The sequence below is a fragment of the Carassius gibelio genome, chromosome B3 (assembly GCF_023724105.1).
Source record: "Carassius gibelio isolate Cgi1373 ecotype wild population from Czech Republic chromosome B3, carGib1.2-hapl.c, whole genome shotgun sequence".
NCBI classification, from domain to species: Eukaryota; Metazoa; Chordata; class Actinopteri; order Cypriniformes; family Cyprinidae; genus Carassius; species Carassius gibelio.
In genome coordinates, this window is record NC_068398.1 from 33242273 (window position 1) to 33264332 (window position 22060).

General features: G+C 37.7%; 1 protein-coding gene across 2 annotated transcripts in view; it reads right to left on the minus strand.

Moving 5' to 3' along the window:
- prkcab (protein kinase C, alpha, b) overlaps positions 1-22060 on the minus strand; it is a 200681-nt gene that overhangs the window by 20589 nt on the left and 158032 nt on the right. Inside the window, exons 6-13 of one of the 2 annotated variants that reach the window (XM_052552584.1) lie at positions 14722-14878; positions 14514-14648; positions 13154-13247; positions 10757-10786; positions 6212-6352; positions 5578-5751; positions 4295-4386; positions 3447-3509 (exon numbers count right to left, since the gene is read on the minus strand). In XM_052552584.1, the coding sequence (XP_052408544.1) occupies positions 3447-3509; positions 4295-4386; positions 5578-5751; positions 6212-6352; positions 10757-10786; positions 13154-13247; positions 14514-14648; positions 14722-14878 (886 nt within the window). The remainder of the gene's footprint in view (positions 1-3446; positions 3510-4294; positions 4387-5577; positions 5752-6211; positions 6353-10756; positions 10787-13153; positions 13248-14513; positions 14649-14721; positions 14879-22060) is intronic. The other variant, XM_052552585.1, reaches the window with a different exon arrangement.

Below are 22060 nucleotides of genomic sequence, written 5' to 3' on the forward strand. Positions count from 1 at the left end.
ATAGCCTGATACTGAGGTTAGTGCTCTGCTGGGATTTTACCCAGGAACAGCAGGAGATATTTGAGGATGGTGAAGAAGCTTAGGCTGAGAACAGAGCCAATAACAGCTGAGATGGTGTCAAGACAAACCTACTAAAATTCAAAATTTCCAAAAAATTAGGGTTATCTTTCTGACAATAGCCCTCCAGCTCAGGTGAGCCTTCCATTTCTGCATGACCTCCATACAGAGATCGAAAAGAAATGAAAGAGGCTGTTTTCTTCTCGCATCCATCAGTTTTGGCATAAGAATTGTGTCGACATCAAGGAATGTGCACAAACTGCTATGAGTGGATGCCCCCTGTAGAAAGAGCTTTCTTTCAGAAAAGCTCTTTCTAAGTTTCGCCTTCTGAACTTTTCTGTATTTCCATTGAGACGGTGATCGAGAGGTTCAGGGAGACCAAGACGCACTCCGCTGCTCTCAGATCCTTCATTCCACAAAGGTACAGGTATGAGCACGAACAACATAGGGGGTCCTGGCATGTCTCAATCTGAAGATAAAAGACAGGCACAGAAGGCTAGTGTCGTGACTTGTGCCCCTCCCCCACCTGCGGGCAGGGGTAAGAGGAATCGTGGGTCACAAGGAGGTAAGCAGAACCTAAGGGGTGTAATCTAGATGTGGCAGCGTTCTCGTCCAAATCAGAGTGATACCAAGGTATCTACTCATTCATTTTTAACTTCTGCTTTTATCCCCTTCCTAATTCCCCTGTAACCACCAGCTCTCCACCTGATCAAGGTTAGGTGGAAACCTCTCACATAACAGTCTCCTATGCTGGACCTATAATGTTTTTGGCTGGTTCTATGTTCATAGCAACCACCTTACTGGTGGTCCAGCTAAAAGGAGGTGCCCCTTGAGCGGGGCTCCAGCGCAAGAGGGTGGGTGAATATGTAACCCTTTCTGTATATACTTATGTGTATTAAATTGCTGGTGGTTATGTGTCTACTAATAAACTCTGTGAGTTTCCTTTGCAGTGCTCAGTTATAGTGTTTACTGGGGTATTAGGTGGCTGAGATCACAGGTTTCTGTGGTAGCCTCCTTGATCATCAGGCCTGGCACAGCACTGCAGGGAATTTCATGGATGTCCGGCCAGGTCATCCTGAGGGGTCTCCTGGCCGCTTAGTTGTGCTGTCGCATCCAGCGGGAAGTGGAGGTGGCAGTTACAGAAGTCTTCTTGTATATGCTGCCTCAGGTATTGCTCCCCTCGCCAGAGGTTTGTAAAATTTGAGCTTGCCTCTCCCGTGCAGTTCAGTGCCTCTTCGACCTTTAGGTAAACACGCTAAGCTCTGTGTACTTTCTGAAAACCACATGGTGGCCAGTGTGCACGTAAACACTTTGCACACTTTCTAAAAACCATGTGAGTGGTAAGTGTGGACGCAAGACTCTGTGCACTTTCTGAAATCCTGTACGATAAGGGTTACGCACTCCGCCTTGTTCCCTTTCTTGAGATGATTAGACCTTGGTTCCTTGGGCTCCATTCTGCCAGTTTGTATTTGTTTACACACTTCAAGCATCACTTCCCTCAACGTGAGGGGCTATTTGGGTGATTCTCGTGGTAATTTAGCAGTGCTCACCTTTTCCAAGAAGGGTCACCTAAGAGCGCGCTACTCTGAGCTCGGAGTTCTCCTTTCATATGAGACTGAGTTCTCTGTTTTTTCCCCAGAGCACTCCAGTATTATTTCCACGGATTGAAAACATACTGTTTTTAGATGCACCATTCCATTTATGAGCTGCTCTGTAAGAGTGCAACGAGAGTCCCTCCTTAGAACAGTATTTGAAAATCCATGCTATGGTAAGTGTGCACGTGAAGTCATTGCACACTTTCTGAAATCCACACTGTGGTAAGTTCACACGCTAATATTCTGCGTTCTTTCTAAAATCCTATATGGCGAGGGCTTCGCGCAGTTGCTTTGTGTCCTTTCTTGAGTTGGTAAAAGCCCCGTTCATCTTGGGCGCCACCCCACCTATGTATCCTCAGATACCTATCTAAACAGGGTGTTGCTACTAGAGATCTTTTGAGACAGCTCTTTCAGCAAGCTTATGCGAAAGCCAGTGGTAGCCCCATGTGTGACAGGCAAGACAAGTATAAAATGCTAGGTTCTGTATCCCTTTAAAGGAATCTTTCATGATTCCAAGCCTTCAGACCCGGGCCGAGGCACTAACAATTAAGTTGGGTATGAAGCTTAGGCCTTTGGCCTAAGGGGTACTGTCACAGACAGCCATCTAAATGTCCCAGGGGCAACTCCCATGGAAATGTTAGAGTTGGTACTTAGTGTTCGCCATGATTCTGGCTTGCACTCCCCTCAGCATGGCGGTATGGGTATACTGTTCCCCATAGCTACCCCTAGGGGGACGCAGTTCGCAGTTCCCTTGAAAGAGAATCATTTCAGGTTACCAATGTAACCATGGTTCCCTGAGTAGGGAACGAGACACTGCGTCCTCTAGCTTCCTGCCATGCTTTAGACGCAAGCTTCAGATGAAGAAGTGAATGACGTGTTATCCCGGTGCCTGTTTATAGTCACGCCGGTAGTGACGTCAGAGGCTGTCGCCGGCCAAAAAGTTGGTGTTTTTTCAATGTATGCTTCAGACGCGGGTCACGACGAGGTGTTCCCCATAGCAACCCCTAGAGGACGCACTGTCTCGTTCCTTACTCAGGGAACCATGGTTACATTCATAACCGGAGATGTTTCATGTACAACGTCTGTGACATTCTGTCTGACAGAAGAAGTTTATCAAATCAGATGTAGAAGTGGCGTTTTTATATATATCCATAACTTTAGTACTATCAGAAAGTGGCAAGTGCTATTTACATGCAGGAATATTGCTTTTAACCCTCCAAATGGCTTGATATAGACTTCAATTGAAGGTATTACAGATCATTGCAGCATTATGGTTCATTATATTGCTTGTTGCAGGCATTATTGAAGAGAACATTTGCTATGATTGCAAGTCATTAATATTTTCAGTCTATCTTCACAGTTAATACTACTGTATACTGTATACGTCAACTTTTAGGAGCACATTGACAGACATGGACTAAAAGCCACAAAACTCCAACTGTGATTTCACTGTCTTTAGATACTCAGTTAAAGCTAAACAGCACAGTGCATGCTTGTCCTGAATTTACTGCAATTATGTGGCCAATAAACAAAGGGTCTGTCTCTGTACTGCTGTAACAGTAAGAACGAAAGTGGAATTTTAATAGGTTTGTCTTGACGCCATCTCAGCTGTTATTGGCTCCGTTCTCAGCTAATCTAATTTGATCATGTGGAGAGTCACATCTGCTCCAATTAATGTGTGTTTTCCACTGATGGTGACACTGAGAGCGTGTGATCTACTCTGCTCCAGCGTGTGAAATCTGTGTAGAGCAATAACTATGTACTGTGACACTAAAGATACTGCAATCCACTCACCTGTAAATAACTCCCTTCCTATGAAGAAAGAAGAGTCCGACAGCAATCTCTGCTGCATAGAATCTGTCAACACAACACAGTGCAGATTAGTCAACATCACGCATTCATGAACATGTACAGGACACATTTGTTTTGTATTTCTCAGACTGGCATCCCAGCCCTTTACTAAAAGCAAAGGAAATAAACTTGCATTGATTGTTCCAGCAGAAATTTTCTAGCCTCTGTTGACAAGGTAAAAAAATTGGTGTGGAGTTGTGAGCTCAGACATTTGCTGCTCACACATGCATATATATGAATAACAACATGAACAACTCTATTTTAGGAGCAGCTCTTCATGAACGCTCCTCATATGTTTCCTGATTTATTCATGAGTGAAGACTGGGTGTTGATGTAGTGAATGTTTACAGCTTTTAATCTGTGCCATTTTTATACTGTACAGTATGTGTTTTTGCATTATTTAAGCACATTCCTGCACAAATTCTCATTAGTGTACAGTAATTCAAAAACATTAAAAAATGACAATTTAAATCTATTTCATAAACATGGTAGTATTTGTAATGCTTTTAAATAAAAGACAAATGTTCATTAAGAATAACAGTACATTTGGCAGCATTTTAAGTTGGAATGAGTTGGTGTTGGAAAACAATGTGAATAGGTTATTATTTTGCACAATATAGCATGCATTAAGCTGGTGTTGCAGCATAAACATAGCCCCACAAACACACTGTGTAGACGAACCAGCATGTTCAGTCACATCTAGAGCTATGTGTTCTGCTTGACTAATGTGTTCATCATTAGTCTGTACTCGTGTGTTTTTAATTGACAGTAAGAAGTGAGTCATGACTTACACGGCTTGTGGCTCCTTAAACTTGCCCACTTGCTGGATGTGATACATCAGGTCTCCACCGTTAATGTACTCCATTACAAAGTACAGACGATCCTAAGAAAAGACACGAGATAAATAAACCAAGCAAGCTCCTGTATGCAGTACTGAATCAATCCATGTGCTGACCTCAGATCAGACAGGATGCCATTGACATATTGATATGCTTTATGACAGATCTGCTGTGACCTTCCCTTTTTTTTCTTACTCAGATTGGTAAACTGATTACTTTCACAACCAAACACATATTGCATATTGACTAAAGCATTTCTTAAATGTCTCTTAAGATACTTAGGGCTTGGATGGTCTGCTTAGATTGGTGCAAATTCTGCTTATTTGTCACTAAGATAATATCATCTAACTTTCTAATACTGCAGAAACAAAATCCCTATCTTTGAATCCTGGTAACATCATAGGTTAATCTTTTGTTTTTGTATTACCATGCTGGTTTGGTCGTAGTCTGGCTGGTTGAATAAGGAAGTTAATGCTGGCTATACTACTGTATTTACAAAATCTGGTGAGGACTCCACCGGAGCCCCAAAACACAACATATGTTGGTGAACAGCTCTGCAGACCTTTCCGGCTGAGCTTCCTCTGACACCAGTTATGTTGAAGAAGCATCGTGACTATCCCAGGGGGAGTTATGGTGTTTGGAGTGAAATGCGAGTGGACATGATGGCTGGTTTGCTGTCTGCATGCAGCTCATGAATATTTAGTGAGGGCATGCTGGGATCTGTTGCATTATTCATCAGCAGGATGCCCATACTGAGAGCGGCCTGCTGTGACTCCTGGAGGAGCTTCCCCTGTCTCACACTGAACTATTACGTACATTAGTTGTTTGTGCACATATTTCTATGGTTTCTTCTTCATGCAGCTCTTTTCCACAATGAAAGTGACTGTCAAACTCCAGAGAGGACAAAACTATATTAAAAACAGAATAAAATGATCATGGAACTGTAGTCAAAATAACAGATTTGTACCAAAGCGCTTCACCTCACAAGTACAACACCACATATGAGCTACCGGGCAAATACACTGATAATGTATATATAGTAGTCAATATTTTAAGTGGATCAAAAAATGTTCATCAAAGTTGTTCTAAGACAAGAACACATTTTGCTTTTAGGTTTTAGGACAACTTTTTGTTGGTTTTGATCCACTTCAAATGTTGACTAGTATATATTGATGAAATATACTGAAAGACAAGGATTTAACCAAATTCTTATAATAAAGAGATGCACTTCTCACCACAGTCTGGAAGCAGGAGTGCAGCTGGGTGAGGAAAGGTGGCTTTTCTCTCTGGGCCAGAACTCTCTTCTCCACCATTGTGCACTCCACATCATCATCCTGGATCACCACGTCCTTCTTCAGGATTTTAATGGCGTACAGCTCTTCAGTGGACTTCATCTCTGCTAACATTACCTATGTTAAAAAAAAAGCATACTGAGTGGAAAATCATAGTGGGGGTTATAAGTCATGTGGCATTTGCCTTCTTAAGGTGCGGTCACATTTAATGTTTCTTGGTGTCATTTTTCCAGGTGACTGAGTCACTCTAATAGGGATCAGTGCTCACAAGTTTTGTGTGGAAAAAGTTATCGTATTTTTAAGTACTCATATTCAACAGAAAGCTGCTTGACTTATGTGTAATCTATGCTTTATACAATGTGTTTTATATTTCATTAATGTGACTGCACTTTAATCCATAGGACCTATGGTATTAGGCCAAAAGTGACAAGCCTCAGTCTTTTCGCCTTTACAGACTTTTAGAGAACCAAGGGTGGTTTATTGTTCTGAGGAAGATCTAGTAGCTTGATTTCTGAGAGATTTATCTTCAAAAAACATTTGTTTGAGACATGATAGGAGCACTAAGTATTTGACTGACCTTCCCAAAACTGCCTTTGCCCAGAAGAGCCAGAAAATGGAAGTCACTGAGTTGAACTCTGTTCATGTTTCCGGATGGCAAACTGAAGCGACGGTGATCAGTGGGAGTGATGACTTTCTTCCCAGGGCCGAGCCTGGCTTTCTACAAGAGTGATGGAGAGTGATCAATAACCAATACACACACGCTTCCACAGCACTCCAACGCATGTCTTGCTATTAAAACTCTGTTGCGTGCTCAACTACACAAGATAGCACTTCCTAGAAATGTGCTGTAACATAGTCTGGCCTGTGTGAAAATGACAGGACATGCAGAGAAATGTATGCTGGCCTTGAGGAGACGTCCAGAACTGCTGTAGAGAGATCTTCAGGCCAAATTAACAAGAACACAACCTCTAGGCTCATCCTTCCAATTAGCTCCCATGCATACCCTTTTCAAAGTCTGTTCTGTATACTGGAAAGTATATCATGGTGACCTAGATTGTGCTTGGCTCTAATGTCTGGGTTGATTTAAAGTCCATTCACACCAGCTGTGATTCAGTCGCTGAAGGTCAACTACTGTCAGTACTGTAGTACTGTCAGTTCCAGTGGCATTGCTACTAGACTTCTGTCTCTAAATGGATGCGAGTCACTCAATTTCACCATGTCGCACCATACAGCCTGTTCACTAGGCTTCACACAATGATTTTAGATTTGATGGTGAGACACAGAGATGTAAAGTTTGAAAAAAAAAATATTTGAAACATATTTTTGTTGTAACTTATGGTAACATTTAGGGACAAATTCTAAGCATGCGTATTATGAGCATATTGGCTGCTCATTAGTATTATTAACAGTATGGAGTCAGTAAGTGAAGCCCGATGTGGCTCTGTTTGTGGTGTTCATATCCATTGGAGCTCAGTGAGACTCTTCATGATTCACCAGTTCACAGTGATAATGAGAAGCTATCACCTTCTTTCAAACCCCGCAATTACACCTCCAACATCTCTCACACACTCTCGCTGTATGCTGCACTCTCACTTGCTTTCTACTATAACACTCTTCTCCATCCTGTTGTTTTGGTGTAAAAACCCACCCAGAGCATCTAGGGCACTAATGCTCTCTCTCTCTCTCTCTCTCTCTCTCTCTCTCTCTATCTCTCTCTCTCTCTCTCTCTCTCTCTCTCTCTCACACACACACACACACACTCTCTCTCTCTCTCTCTCTCTCTCTCTCACACACACACACACACTCTCTCTCTCTCTCTCTCTCTGTATATATATATATGAAGAGTTCAGATGCAAAAGCCTCTAAATGCCATCTGAAATTTTCATCTAAAATTAGTATTTGTATCAAGCTCCTAAGCTTAGGTTGAGTCATTTTACTTTAATGGCAATGTGCAGGTCCTTTTCCAGGCTATTAAAGTGAAATAACTGAACATAAATATAGGAGCCTGATAAAAACCCTAATTTTAAATGAAAATTTCAGGTGGCATTTAGAGGCTTTTGCATCTGAACTCTTCATATATATATTATATGTTTTTTTTTATATCTGCTATCTAGCTGTGTAGGAAAAAAAACAAACTTTTTTTTTCTATTATTATGAGTATTCTGGTCACACTTTAAGGTCCTAATTTGCTGTTTATTAAATGTTACGTAATAAGACAATTGCTAACTTTAGGTAAAGTGTTACCAGTATTCTTATATTTAGAAATATACTCATTTTGATAATATGAATAATAATAAAGTAATAAAAAATATTAGCCTTGTTACCATGATTTTGTACAGTAAACAATGATTGACAATTTGACATTAATTATGTCAAATTATGTCTAATTAAACTCCCTATTCCTCCATAATCTATAAAATCATGCTGTCAATCCTGTTTCAATTCTGATGGTGTTTTAGTATTTAATACATTCAATGTGAACTGGCACAATTAAACTTTTTAGACATGATACGTCATAGAATGTTTAAAATCCTAATGAAACATCACATTTTTGTAATGGAAAAGACCTCAGTTTAACAGAAGGGCACACTCTGAGATAAGAGAAACGCCATCAGTCTGTGTCCTCTGACTGTACAGAGACCATGACGGAAAAATGGCCAAGAATTATCAAAGGTTTCCTATGCTAATTTAATTTGAGGCGGCTGTTATAAATCCTGCCACTCCCGTTAATGATTTCCTAGAATGATTAAAGTGGTGTCATACTTTTGTCCTCTAGAAATAATGAATGTCTATTGGGCAGGTGTGCAGACTTGCATGGCCAAGGACTTACACAATACTGAGATATTACACGACTATATGACTGATTTTTTCATTATTAAGATTTCTCTTACTCTAAGTTTACTGTGCTTGTGTGGAGATCCTGAATGGACATGCCAGCGGCTGCTCACATTACATTCAAGGTAAAGATTCTTGCAGAGACCACATAGAAGCTCTTCTCGACAAGCTGTTATAACGCTCCCAAACAATCTGGCTCTAGCTGGTATTTTCTAAGCCATTCTTATGTTACTGCCCCTTTAGCATCAATCTTTTGTGCTGTTTTCCTCATTTGCAAACCACTCTGAATGAAAGCATCTGTTAAACTTACTGTATGAAGGGAGCCATCATGTGGTTGATTTTAGATTTATCATGCAAAGGCTAAAAGGTTTATTTTCATAGATTACACTACATTAAGGGTCTCATTATGACATTGATATGGTTCCATAAAGAATCTGTAACATGCATGCAGTATTTTCACTGCAACACACGCAAAAAACAAAACAAAAAAAAAAAACAGCGTGAGACATAATGCTCACACCTTAGGATAAGGACCAAATCATACTATTAGCTAACAGTTAAGTACAAAGTTTGCCTCGATAAACTACTAATATGTTGCTTATTTATAGTTAGTAAAGTAGTAGTTAATTTGAGGTATGATTAAGGGATCTAAAATATGGTCATGCAGAACATTTCTAGTGCTTTATAAGCACTAATAAACTGAAAATAAGCTAGTAATATGCATGTTAATAAGCAACTTGTTAACAGTAAGAATTGAACCCTATACTAAAGTGTTAACTATATTTCCTGTGCACATGTAGTTTTTTCTGTAAAACTACAGTATCACAGGATTTGCCTCTGCAGCTAAAAAAAGTTTAAAATTATAGGTGGGCACCAAATAAACGCAGTGCATAAACATCCCATGTAAGGACTTTTCAAAGAAGAAAAATTACAATACAGCCACCGACACATCATCATTTTCATGTTTTATATTAATATAATAGGATATGATCCTATTTATATTGGGGTACAAATTAATATGCACATTTTAAATAGTATGTGAAATAGTGTAATAACATATGTATTTACATGTTATATTAATGTAATTACAGTGTAATAACATGTATGTATGCAATACCTAAATTTTATACAAAAGTTAAGCACACCTCACAATTTCTATAAAATATATGTACATCCTGACTATATCTAGCAAATACTGTCTAGACACTGATCCAGAAATATGTTGTTATGTATCTATTATAACTTAACAACATATTTCAGTGTTGAAAAATGGCATTTCATTAGCATGTTGGTCTTTGAGAAACAGTAAACATCAGACACATCTAAAAAGAGTTGTCAAGTGCTGCCCCCTATTGGAAATCTCATGTCAGTGAGCTTCACACCTACAGGCAAACCCAAACACTAGTGCACTTGAAATTGTCAACAGTGCAGTGAAGAACAGTGTCAATACCCTTTTTTTTCAGTGAATGACAGGAACAGCATTATTCTGTGGTGCTAGACAAAAAGATGTGATCTAGCTGTCATTCATTTCAGGATGCACATGAAGCATGCTCAGGGTCAGTGTAAGGAAACCTTCTATGATCTATAGAAGGCTGACGCAGATCACAAACAGCCAAAAGATCATCCTTTAGCTTCTGTGCTCTGCTGTGCTATTTACTAACAACTGCAGTGCTTATGTATGTAGAACTAAACATGTTTGTGTGTCTGTGTGTGAAAGGAGCCAATAATTGATAGATTTTATGTTTAATTAAATAACTTTAACAATTTAATTTTAATTTTGCATTGGAATATCATCCAAATGGCATGTCCTGTTTAACACTGTCACCTTATATTAGGTATGTAACAGGTTGCAGTATCACTTAATCATTTGACGTCAATATATATATATATATATATATATATATATATATATATATATATATATATATATATATATATATTACCGATCATTACGATTCATTCATAGTTTTGAAATAATAATATTAATAAACAATCATATTCCATGCTCAGATGGCACCATTTTAGTCACCTCTTTCACTGATTAGAGATAAGATGTCAGTGGATGTTCACTGAAGCAATAGAGAAAGAGAGCAAGAAAGTGCATGTAAATTGTGTAAGTGAAAGTGAATAGAAACCTGAAAGAAGTTGGATTGCATCTTTGTTAGTAAATCTGATTTCTTTGTAGCAGCCTGAGCCACACAAATAATCAGAGGGAGGGATTTTCAATAGTCTAAGATGAACAGATAGAGACAGACGAGAGGCGAGCAGGACAGAGAGAGGAGGCTACCTTCAGCAGGTGGATATTGAACTGAAAGGCCTATAAGAGGGAAAAAACTGGGATGTTAGTCTGCTATCTGCATACAGGGATACACAGGGACTGTGGAGACACAGCAGGTCTTTTCTTTTCTCTTCAGACTCCTGCTGTTGATGCAGAAAGGCAGGAAACAAACATTACAGAACAAGGAGAGAGGATCAGTCAAACCGACAGAGTCACAGACAAATCACTCACTGTCAGACAACTGACACAAGCATTAGCAAAACTGCAGAAGATGGCATCCAGAAGGCTTGACTGTTTTACCAGACTGTCTTGGCATTATTTATGCTCATAGTTGTTACAAGAGGATTTAAAACAAATATTGTCAATAAAAATGTGGGGAAACTATCTGGTGCCTAATGGTGCAAAACCTTGTCGCTGATTTGTCAAAACAGATTCACAATTTTGTGAAAAATTATTTGTTTTCCCAACAAAAGGAGAAGGTTTAAAGACTTGCTCTTCATCTTACTATTTTTTAGTTTAGCCTTTCAAATATAAAGTGCAAATCATCATTACAAAATAGTTTAGCACAAATAAAGATTTTGTGAAGGAAGTTCAAAATTGGTACCATTACCAAAAGACAATCAAATATAGTAATTGATTTTGCCCTCCAAACTTTTTTTTTTTAATTCTTTAATTTTGCAATATTTTATTTTATTGGTTAATTACTTCATTTGTGTTGTACTGTTATTTATTTTTATATGTAGTGGCCCAAAAAAATATTTTTTTCCAGAATTGAAATGCATTATATGACTAAATAATCTAAGAAACAATTCTAGGGTTAATTGTTCTAGAATATTTTTTTGCTCAGTTCTCATCAATTGTCATCATGCACATTATCCACAGACGAAGTTTATCATATTAACTATGAGTTCCTCGCTGCAGATTAAATAGATTTAACTCTTGTTGTTAAATAGAGAAAGTATGGAGCTGTAATTTTATGTATCCAATATTCTGTGTATTTTGTGAATTGTATTTGTCTAATATGTGTACTGTATGGTTGCAGCATGGGTGATCGCCCAATACCAATTTTTCCTACTGGGTACAATAAAAGTTTACCTAACCTTACCTCACCTTATAATTTTAAATCCAATAAGCCTGTGTATTTTTTTTTTTTTTTTTTTTTATAAATGCAATAAGCGTTGTATATATATATGTGACCTTGGACCACAAAACCAGCAATAGTCCAAAAAATATTGTATACTGTAGGTCAAAATTCTCGATTTTCTTATAAGACAAAAATAATGAGGATATTAAGTAAAGATCATGTTCCATTAAGATATTTTGTACATTTCCTACCATAAATATATCAAAACATATTTTTTTATTAGTTATATGCATTGCTAAGAATACATTTTGGACAACTGGCGATTTTCTGAGTATTCTTTTGCACCCTCAGACTCCTGATCAAATAGTTGTATCTCGGCCAAATATTGTCCTATCTTAACAAACCATACATCAATGGAAAGCTTATTTATTCAATCAAGAATGGACACTAAAGATTGGTTTTGTGGATCCAGGGTCATGCACAAAAACACACACACACACACACACACACACACACACATACATACATACATACATATATATATATATATATATATATATATATATATATATATATATATATATATATATATATATATGTTTAAAAACTTTTATGATCAAAGCTCTTTAGTTTTTACTGTAGGGCAATGCATAGTGTAATATATTGTATATACAGTATGTTTGTTTGTTTGGTAGATTATGCAAAGCTTCTTATGTGACCGAATATTTTTCACTGTCACTGTATCTGAGTATGTGCTTGTCTGAAAATTCTACACATTCACCTAAAAGTTGAGATTTATGAACACTGCCAAAACCTTGGCGCTTCATATGCCAGGCCTGGTTTCCACGATACCCCAGAAGAAGAAAGATAGTGAAATCACTAAAAGACTGTCTGATGTGAAAAAAACAAATCAGTTTGTGGAGTCCCCAAAAACGAGAGACACACAATAGCAAACAGTTCCGGCATTATTAAGCCAAACATTCGTTGCACAATACGCAAACACTTGACAAAGGGATCTCAGCACCCGTCATGTCCCTGGCTTCCCTCAGCATCCCACCAACACACCAACCACTAGATCTCACCATGGAAACAGTTGCTATGGTGACCCTGACACTGGCTTTTTGGTCTTTGAGAGTCACAATCTACAGTAGTCTAAGCCGTATAAGTGGGCCACTGCTGTTATTTGAACATTCACTACAAATAAAGCACAGTTTAATCACTTGACTTGAGATTGAACAGCCGTACAGGACTCTTCAACACTCCTCTGGCATGACAACGAGTCACGAATGAGTGTGTTTGAAGAGATAAACACACACGCTCACCTCAAACTTCTGCCGCATCTCCAGGTTAATGTCGCTCTCCTCTGGGATGGGCACGTTGTAGTACTCACCCTCCTCCTGGTTTAACATCTTATACCTGTCAAACAAGAGAATACCAGACACAAATGAAACTTTAAATTGTATCATGATACAGTCTAAAAAAAACATGGTACAGTAATCCCATGTGTTTTTTTTTTTTTTTTTTTTTGCACCTGCTGTGTATTAATGCACTATCATTAGGTTTTTTTTTTTTCTAATCCGCCCCCAGTTTAATTTATAAACTACAGCTGTGGTCATAAGTTTACACACACCTTTTAAATGTTAATAATTAACATAACTTAACTACTACTTTAATAACTATTAATAAGCAGCAAATTATACGTTTATTGAGGCAAAAGGCATAGCTCATAGTTAGTTAAGACTGGACCTTAAAGTAAAGTGTGACCAACATTTTTAACTTTGATTAAAGATCTTGGTAACAATTTAAATTAGGGAACACATAACACATGATTTTACTGTAGTTCTAGACTAAACGTGAACATGCATTTACTCATCTCACTTGCAAAAAAACAAAAATATTCCTCAAAATGAATAAAAAAATTAAGTAAAACGCTAACTCAGAATATGACAGGGACCTGCAAATAATAAAATCTGTGAAATATCAAAATTATCCTTTATTTACAGTATTTAATCCCATAATATGAATCTATGTCTTTGCTGCTGATCCACTTTAACCATACTTATAATCAAACATGTCTTTACATTCACATTCACATTTCATTTCTGGTGTGAAAGGCCTTTTACATTTGCCAAAAAACTTTTATATTAAAACAAAGAAACAAACCCAACCCAGATGAGAAAAAGTAACGCTAAATTAACGTAACACATTACTTTCCATAAATGTAACTAACACATTCAGTTACTTTTTAGGGACTAACACAATACTGTAATGCATTACTTAAAAATAAAAAAATACAAATTCTTCAACACTGCACATATTCACTAAACTCACAACCACACCTGTATATACAATTGTGATCTTGAAATATTTATTGAACATTAGTGTCTTTTACTATATTGCAGTTGCGGTCATTTTTATACAATAATGACTGTGTGCTACATGTTACACTGCACCTAAGAACCTGTGGTAAAATCACTGTAAAGCATGTCCTTTGGTTTATTGCCTGAATAAGCACTGTAGTGTGAAAGCACCAATTAAACTCAAAATACAGGAATAACATGATAGATTTGTACTGAAATATCAGCCACTATATTAAAATAATTATATGTTTATGCATTTTAACTATTTTACATTAAAAAGTGAGTGTTTGCTGTATTTTTGGTGCCAGTGTGTTTGACTCACCAGCCACACAGAGGAGCTTTGATCAGCTCAGACACACCAAAGGACATGGAGCCCATGAAGTCATTACGTGTGGTTCTGTCCCAATCCCACACCTCCACGGACAGACGGCGCTCCTTATCCGATGGCTTCAACTTACTGCACACAAACATGCATGAGAAAACACATCTGCCGTGCTGTGAGAGTGTGTGTTTACCGCTGGCAGACTCACAAGATGAAGGACTCGTTCCAGGTGGGGTTGAGCGAGGAGCGGATGGTGCGGGTCTTCTGCTTGGTCTCATTCTTGGGGTCCGGGATGAGTTTGAGCTTCACATACGGGTCTGACAGACCATTGGGGTCCATGGGAATCAGATTTCGGGCCTCACCCACTGATTAAAGAGAAAGAAACCAAATCTCTTCAAACACACAAACTTCAAGTACATTAGCAAGTTCACTGCTAAGTGGTTCTCAGACAGCAACAAAGAAGGTGAATTAGCATTTGATGCTGCGTTTCTATTAATGACCAAAAGGGGGAGACGTGTCTCTTTAGTTTTTCTCACAGAAACATTAGGAAGCAACTTAACAGAGCTCACTCCAAAAACACTCAATTCTCTCTAATGCACAGAAAACTCATTCCCAAGGTCTGAGAGTGTTAGTGATAGTGGACATTAATTAGACTCTCCACGTCGCCTACACTTGGTAACTGACAGAGAGACATCAACAAGAATCAAGGCTTTTTCTGCGGCTGTTGCTTGGATACAACATCTACGAGGAGCGCCGCGCTCACCCGTTTGCTTTCCTCTGGATCTTCTGAGGCTTTTCTGATGGAAGAAGATCCACCGCTGTTAATTCCAGCTGAATCTCCTTTTTATGTCTTTAAACATAGTCTTGTGGAAATTATATTAATGTCGAAAGGTATCCCGGAAAAAAATAAGAAGATTATTTTGCAGTTCTGTCATGAAAACAGTCTGATTATGAAAACAGCATAATTAATTAATCATTCAAAGCAACTGCATTTGATTTACTAGATCAGTTGATCTGCTGTGTATTGTAGTTATGGTTAATGATTTTAGCAAACAAAAAAAATATTTTTATTGTGCAGTCTCACAATGTTTGAAATAAATGATTCTTTAGATCATGTGACTTGCTGTAAAGAGGAGTTTTATTACTTTACTAAGCAAATAATCATATATTTTTTAGCCTGACAATGCCATAAAATCATCTAGATAATGTAGCAACATGCTAAAAACACTTTATACTTTCATGAAGTGATTATCAATATCATTACATTGTAATTTGTAAACTGCCCTCAGCTTATACTGTATATACAGAGAACCATGTCAGATGGTAATATAATGTCAAATTAGTAATACTTTATTTGAAGTGGCTTATTAGCATGCATATTACATTAGCATATTGGCTGTTAATTAGTGCTTATAAATCACATCACAAGTGTAGCATCATAATTCTTTCATCTTAGTTATTAATCAAGTGAGTTTATTTATTTATTTTAATTCTGAAGGCCAGAGTTGTTATTTGGATCAGCGCCTTGAAAAATGTATTTGAATCTATGGCTGATAAAACATTATGAAATGATCATAATCTTTCCTCTTCATATTGCTGCTGCATTACTAGCAAAGTTGCCCATATTATGTCATCCTGAACTTCAGTAAAACATATCTTACTGATGTCGACGGAGAGCAGCATGAATTGCTAAAACTTAATCTTCAAAGGCTATTTTTACATGTGCTTTTCCATGGATGCTCAAATCGCACAAATAGCCTGAGAAATTCAGATGTGCTGTTACATAACGGCCAAATGTCCAGTCCACGGCATGCTGGGTAATCTGATAATGCAGTCAGGTGAGCTCGTTTCTTCCCATTGTTTCAGCCAAGACTCCTCCGTCTGACTGCAGCCCAGAATAAACAAACGTTAATACAATAACAGCAATAAATCTCCACAGACCTCCACAGTGCATTTGGTGTCTGCAGAGATACTTAACCTGCAAGAAATACGAATAAACACTGTTTCCAGAATAAGGAGATGAAACAATGCATAACACTTTTCATGCCCACAGAGCCAATGATACCACGCATCTTCATACTTCCACTCGATGACCCATCAACACTACCTCGACCAGCATGTCACATCTATACTGTCAAAGGCCTGATCTAATATCTGGCAGCGAGAACAAAATGAGTCATAGATAAAATAAAACCACACAAAAGTATGGCAGGAAGTGAATTCCAACTGGCAGACGCTAAATATCACCTACAGTCATCGCTTTAAATAATAACCACCACATTTCCATCCTCCGTGTGGTGCGAGAACACACATCTTCCAGAATCCAGAGAGACAGAGGCTGATAAGACTGAGCGGTACCTCAGGCAGGACCCACAGTAAGGCTTACAACATCACTTGAGCCCTCCGTTACAAATGGGATCCATGAGGGAGGCATTGATAGGGACCACCAACGTGTTTAACTCTGGCCAAAGCTTGGAGGAAGGTGGCGGTGTGTGTGTGTGTGTGTGTGTGTGTGGGGGGGGGGTCATGTAATAAAATCGTAAAAGAAGACAAACAGACTCCAGAAGTTCAGGTCTACAGAGCGATCAGAACTGGTGTGAGGTCTCATATGCAATAATATAGGTTCGTGTCACAAGCAAAATGCAATAAACCGCATGTGAAAGGACTGTGATTTATAAGTGAAAACCCTGTGTCATAAGTGGCGTTGATAAATCATTTATCAGAATAGATTATTTACTAAATAAAACCAAGAGGAAACTATATATGCATGTTAAAAAGAGACCAGAGTTTTGTCTCTAAAGAATTGTAGCTAACTTTTTTTCAGCATCTCTTATGTGCAGTGTCTTTCATGTTCCTTCACTGTTTGGCTAGGGCCACCAATGCACTAGATTTAGAGTAATCATATTTGTTTTTTTTTTATCCATGACTTTACAGAGACCTATCCAGTCATTTGTGATTACAAATTAAGTTTTTTTATTCATTTTTTTCAAAACAATATTGAATGAGAAAATTCACAAATCACTTGATCTAAATAACAACTCAGACATCAAAAGTTACTATGGAATGCAACCAAGTTTTAGACTAAAGCGCAATATCTAACTAAAAATAAAATAAAAAAAACATTACCATTCTAAAGTTGGATGTCAGTAAAAAAAAAAAAAAAAAAAAAAAAAAAACATTTTACAAGAAGGCTCTTATGCACCCCAAAGATGCATTTATTTTATTGATAATACAGAATGAACAATACTGTAAATATTATTAGTTTAAAATATGTTTTGTTTTTTAATATATTTAAACATTGAGTGTATTCCTTTAGTTCATTACTCCAGTCTTCAGTGACACCTGTCTAATGTGCTGATTTGCTGCTCAAGTAACATTTCCTATTTTCAATAATTTCTTATTATCAGACTGTGCTGCTTAATATTTTTGTTCAAATGTGGAATATTATACTTTATGATGTAATTGTGTGAATAAACACTACCTACAAAGATGATCAACCCCTGCTTCTACATCGCTGCCTGTTTAGCCCCACCCACTGATTTGTGCATGTTGTTTAAATAAAGGTGAATGGAGGTCGATGCAGAGACCAAACGATAAAGATGGTTTTGAAGACAAAAAGTGACAAGTTGTGGAAAAACAGTGTTTGCATTGCTTTCCTTATGATCCTAACATTAGGATTATCTTCCATTAAGTTTTCAGTCTGATAAATACAACTGAAAATTTCCAAATATTTCCAGGATTTCCATGTTCGTGGGAACCATGTGAATTATGTAAGAGCAGCAGCTCATATCTCATTGGCCAGCCATTTTTTCATAGGAAGTAAAAAAAGAGAAAAAGATAATGCCTATCGCAATAGTTAAACTATCAACAATATAAGACACCTCCACAGAGGACAGCTTGTGTCAGCTTGCTGCATTGATTGGGAGTTTTAGATACTATACAGGCAGGAAGTGGCCAGCCCCATGGGAAATTTGCCTTGGTGGCAGACACCGTGAGACATACTTCTTTACAGCAGGTATCTGGTGCTCCACATCACAACCAACAAAGGCAGCTATAGAAAAATGACCTGCTGACAAGATCTTAAACAAATATAAATTTCCATTCTGGTCCAGACTGGTTTATTCTGGTGTAATACTAGTACCTGAATAGTCATGCTGTTGAAGTTAAAAAGTGGAAAATGTGAAGTTAAAAATCATGATCGGTCTAAGAAAACTGGTTGACCAAACACTTCAAGCTAGCAATTCTTGTTTCAACCAATTGTTTCATATATTTTCAACCTATTTAAACGATGATCCATATTTAACTAATACCCTGCACTGAAAAGCATGACAGAAGAAATTATGACTAACGTAGTATAAATAGGGATGACTGAATGGTTCAGCCAAGTTCACAAAACCACTTTTGTTATCAACCATATGGACAGAACTCTGATGTCCGATGCACTCAGGTCTGCACCAAAAGCATCTTAGAGTGTGAGAAAAAAAGAGGAAACCCAGCCTGAGGGTGTATTTTTGCGTGTTTGTTGTGTGCAGGACGTGTGCACATGAATGCTGCTGTGTTCTTGGCTGGACAAATTTAATCAAGTTCACCTCAGAGCAGTGAACTCACAAACCCCATGAAGAACCCAGTCATATTATTTACAGTTCCTGGCAGATGACCTCCTTAGACACAAATGTGTGTTAATACTTCCCTTGAATATAGCTAATGATTAGTTTGATGGGCAACACTTTAGTATAGGGACAAATTCTTAATACTAGTTGCTTATTAGCATGCCTATTAATATATTGTCTGTTTATTAGCACTTATAAAGTACATATTCTGCATGAGCACATTCTACATCCCTAATTCTACCCAATACCTTAACTTAACAACTACCTTACTAACTATTAAAAAGCAGCAAATTGGGAGTTTATTGTAACGAAAGTCATAGTAAATGGTTTGTTAATAGCGAGAATTGGACCTTAATATTAAAGAGCCACACAGATGGGAAATCAAAAATTACCTGTATTACAGTGTATGATGTAGCTGTCCATCAGTGTAAACAATGTGCAAAGTAATAAAACCAAAAAGTACATGATTTTTAAAGTTATTGGCTTCTAAAGTAAGGAGTCGACTCTTGAATCGCTGAAACGAGTCGTTATAGATTTCAAATCTTTTGCCCATCTCTATGTACGTCACTAGGAGCACTTTGCATAATAATCTCCGCCTACCGTCTTGGGAGAAACAGAACTCTGACCTGCCCCACCCCCCACACAGACGCTCTGGTTGGTGTGATAGCGTCATGTCGAGGAGACGGTGTGTTTTTAATTGTAAAGGCAAGTTTGTTTTATTTTCACTGCCAAAGAATGAAGATCAGAAGAACCAATGGCTAAAATTCATTTTCACCACAATAACAGAGCAGTACAACAAATCCCTTTTGTTGTGTTCACAACATTTCACTGATGACTGCTTTTCTAATCTCGGTGAGTACACGGCGGGATTTTCAAAGCGTTTGGCCATAAAATATGGTTCATTACCAACTTTATTTAGACCAACGAGCATCTCTGAATCACAACGCGAAGTATGATTATGAAGTTATGTGTTTGTTTTCTCCCGAGCGTCTTATCAGTATGTGTGCTGTCTGCAGCCTTTCTCTGCGCTGATCGTCATGTACAAACACGTCATTAAAATGAAGTGTAACTCCGTGAATACTCAACGAAGAGACATGAGAGAGATATCTATAGAAAGCTTGACATGTCTACTTTAAAACTAAACAAGTTTTGCCGAAAACAGATATTCTGTAATAAAGTAATCCATATGAAAACAACGCGATGTCTGTTTTTCATGTCTCCCTTCGTTATATGTGACCACGCCCCCGCGCTGAACGCGCTATTCAGATTCAAACTGAAGCGCGCGGCTTCAATACACCCACACAGAAGAAAAAGCAGCGAGAATGTTCAAGTTTTTTATTTTACTGTTTGCTTCCCGGTGAGAGGAATAAGACATAATTCACCCCAAACAGATGCTAAAGCATAGTTTACCGTGAAGTTGTGTGCGGAACAACCAGTCAAAACTATGTCTGTTGACCAATCAGAACACAGTATCCTACCGAAAGGTGGGGTTTAAGGAAACTGAATCTTTTGAACAGCTTCGCGCGAACCGTTTGGGGATCTCTGAGAATTGAGGTAATTTTAAAATGATATTTTAACAAAATGACAATGTTTTTTAACTAGGGCTGTCAAATGATTAAAATTTTTAATCAAATTAATCAGAATTTTCAGTGTATTAATCATGATTAATCACTATTTGCAACTACACCTGAATCCTAACCATTTTTTTTCTGAAATGCATACCAAAAGATAAATAACAGGACACAGATACATAATTTTCATGTATTATTTCATCATGTGGTTCTTTTTTTCTGAATTTCAAAAGTTTAACATTTACTTAGATCAAATTTACCTGAGCACTATATCAAACCATGCCATTTAACTACAGATACTGTAAGAGTTTTAGGTGAACCAGTGGTTAAATATAGCCACATATCTATGAAATTATGGATAGAGAAACTCGAAAGAATGAACTCAGAAACAAAAACATGCGCCACAATCACATAAGCAGCACTCTGGGCACTCTTGTTTTTGGGAGGTGTTCATTTGCTCTGCCACAATACTTTAGGATCGATATTTTCACGTTCTGAAGGCTTCAAGTGCCAGTAAAACCAAGTAAAAATGCATATGCTTTCCCAAACAGCTGTTATTTTCGCTGCATTGCATGTAGGCGTTTTGCACATGCGCAGTGTGAAACACAGGACGCTATAACACAGTGATCCTCAAATCTGGCTCGCGAGATCCACTTTCCTGCGAAGTTTAGCTCTAACCCTAATCAAACACGCATGAGTTTGCTAATCAGTGTCTTTAGGATCATTAGTAAATCACAGGCAGGTGTGTTTAATTGGAGTCTGTGCTAAACTCTGCAGGAAACTCGCGAGCCAGATGAGGATCACTGCTATAACAGAAAGAAGAAGCTCCAGCGTATCAACTACCAAAGTCGTCTCTGTTTATCGAGCTTGGCATGAATGTATTTGAGAGTAAATGGGGTAAAACCTTAAGCTTCTTCGGTGTTTTCGTCGCGGCGCTCGCCGCTGTTTTTTACTATCTTGAGAATTCAGAGATCGACGAGACTTTCCTAACCTGAATAATTTGTCACACTGCGCATGCGTGAAATGCGTTAAAAAATTTGACGTAATTAACGACAAACAACTAATTAATGCCGTTAACGCGCTATTTTTGACAGCCCTATTTTTAACCTTGGATGGATTTAAACCTAATGTACAGGACTTATAAACAGTGATGGGAAGCTTAGAATTTTCATCTTACTGGCTCTTTAAAGTTTGACCTAATGCTCACAACTCAAAACCCATAGCTTTTTCATTCATATGTATATATATATATATATATATATTTTTTTTTTTTTTTTACATAAATATATAGTAGCAAAACAATATGTTTAATTTTAAAAGGATGGTACTCTCAAAATGACAATTCTGTCGTCATTCGTTCCAAAGC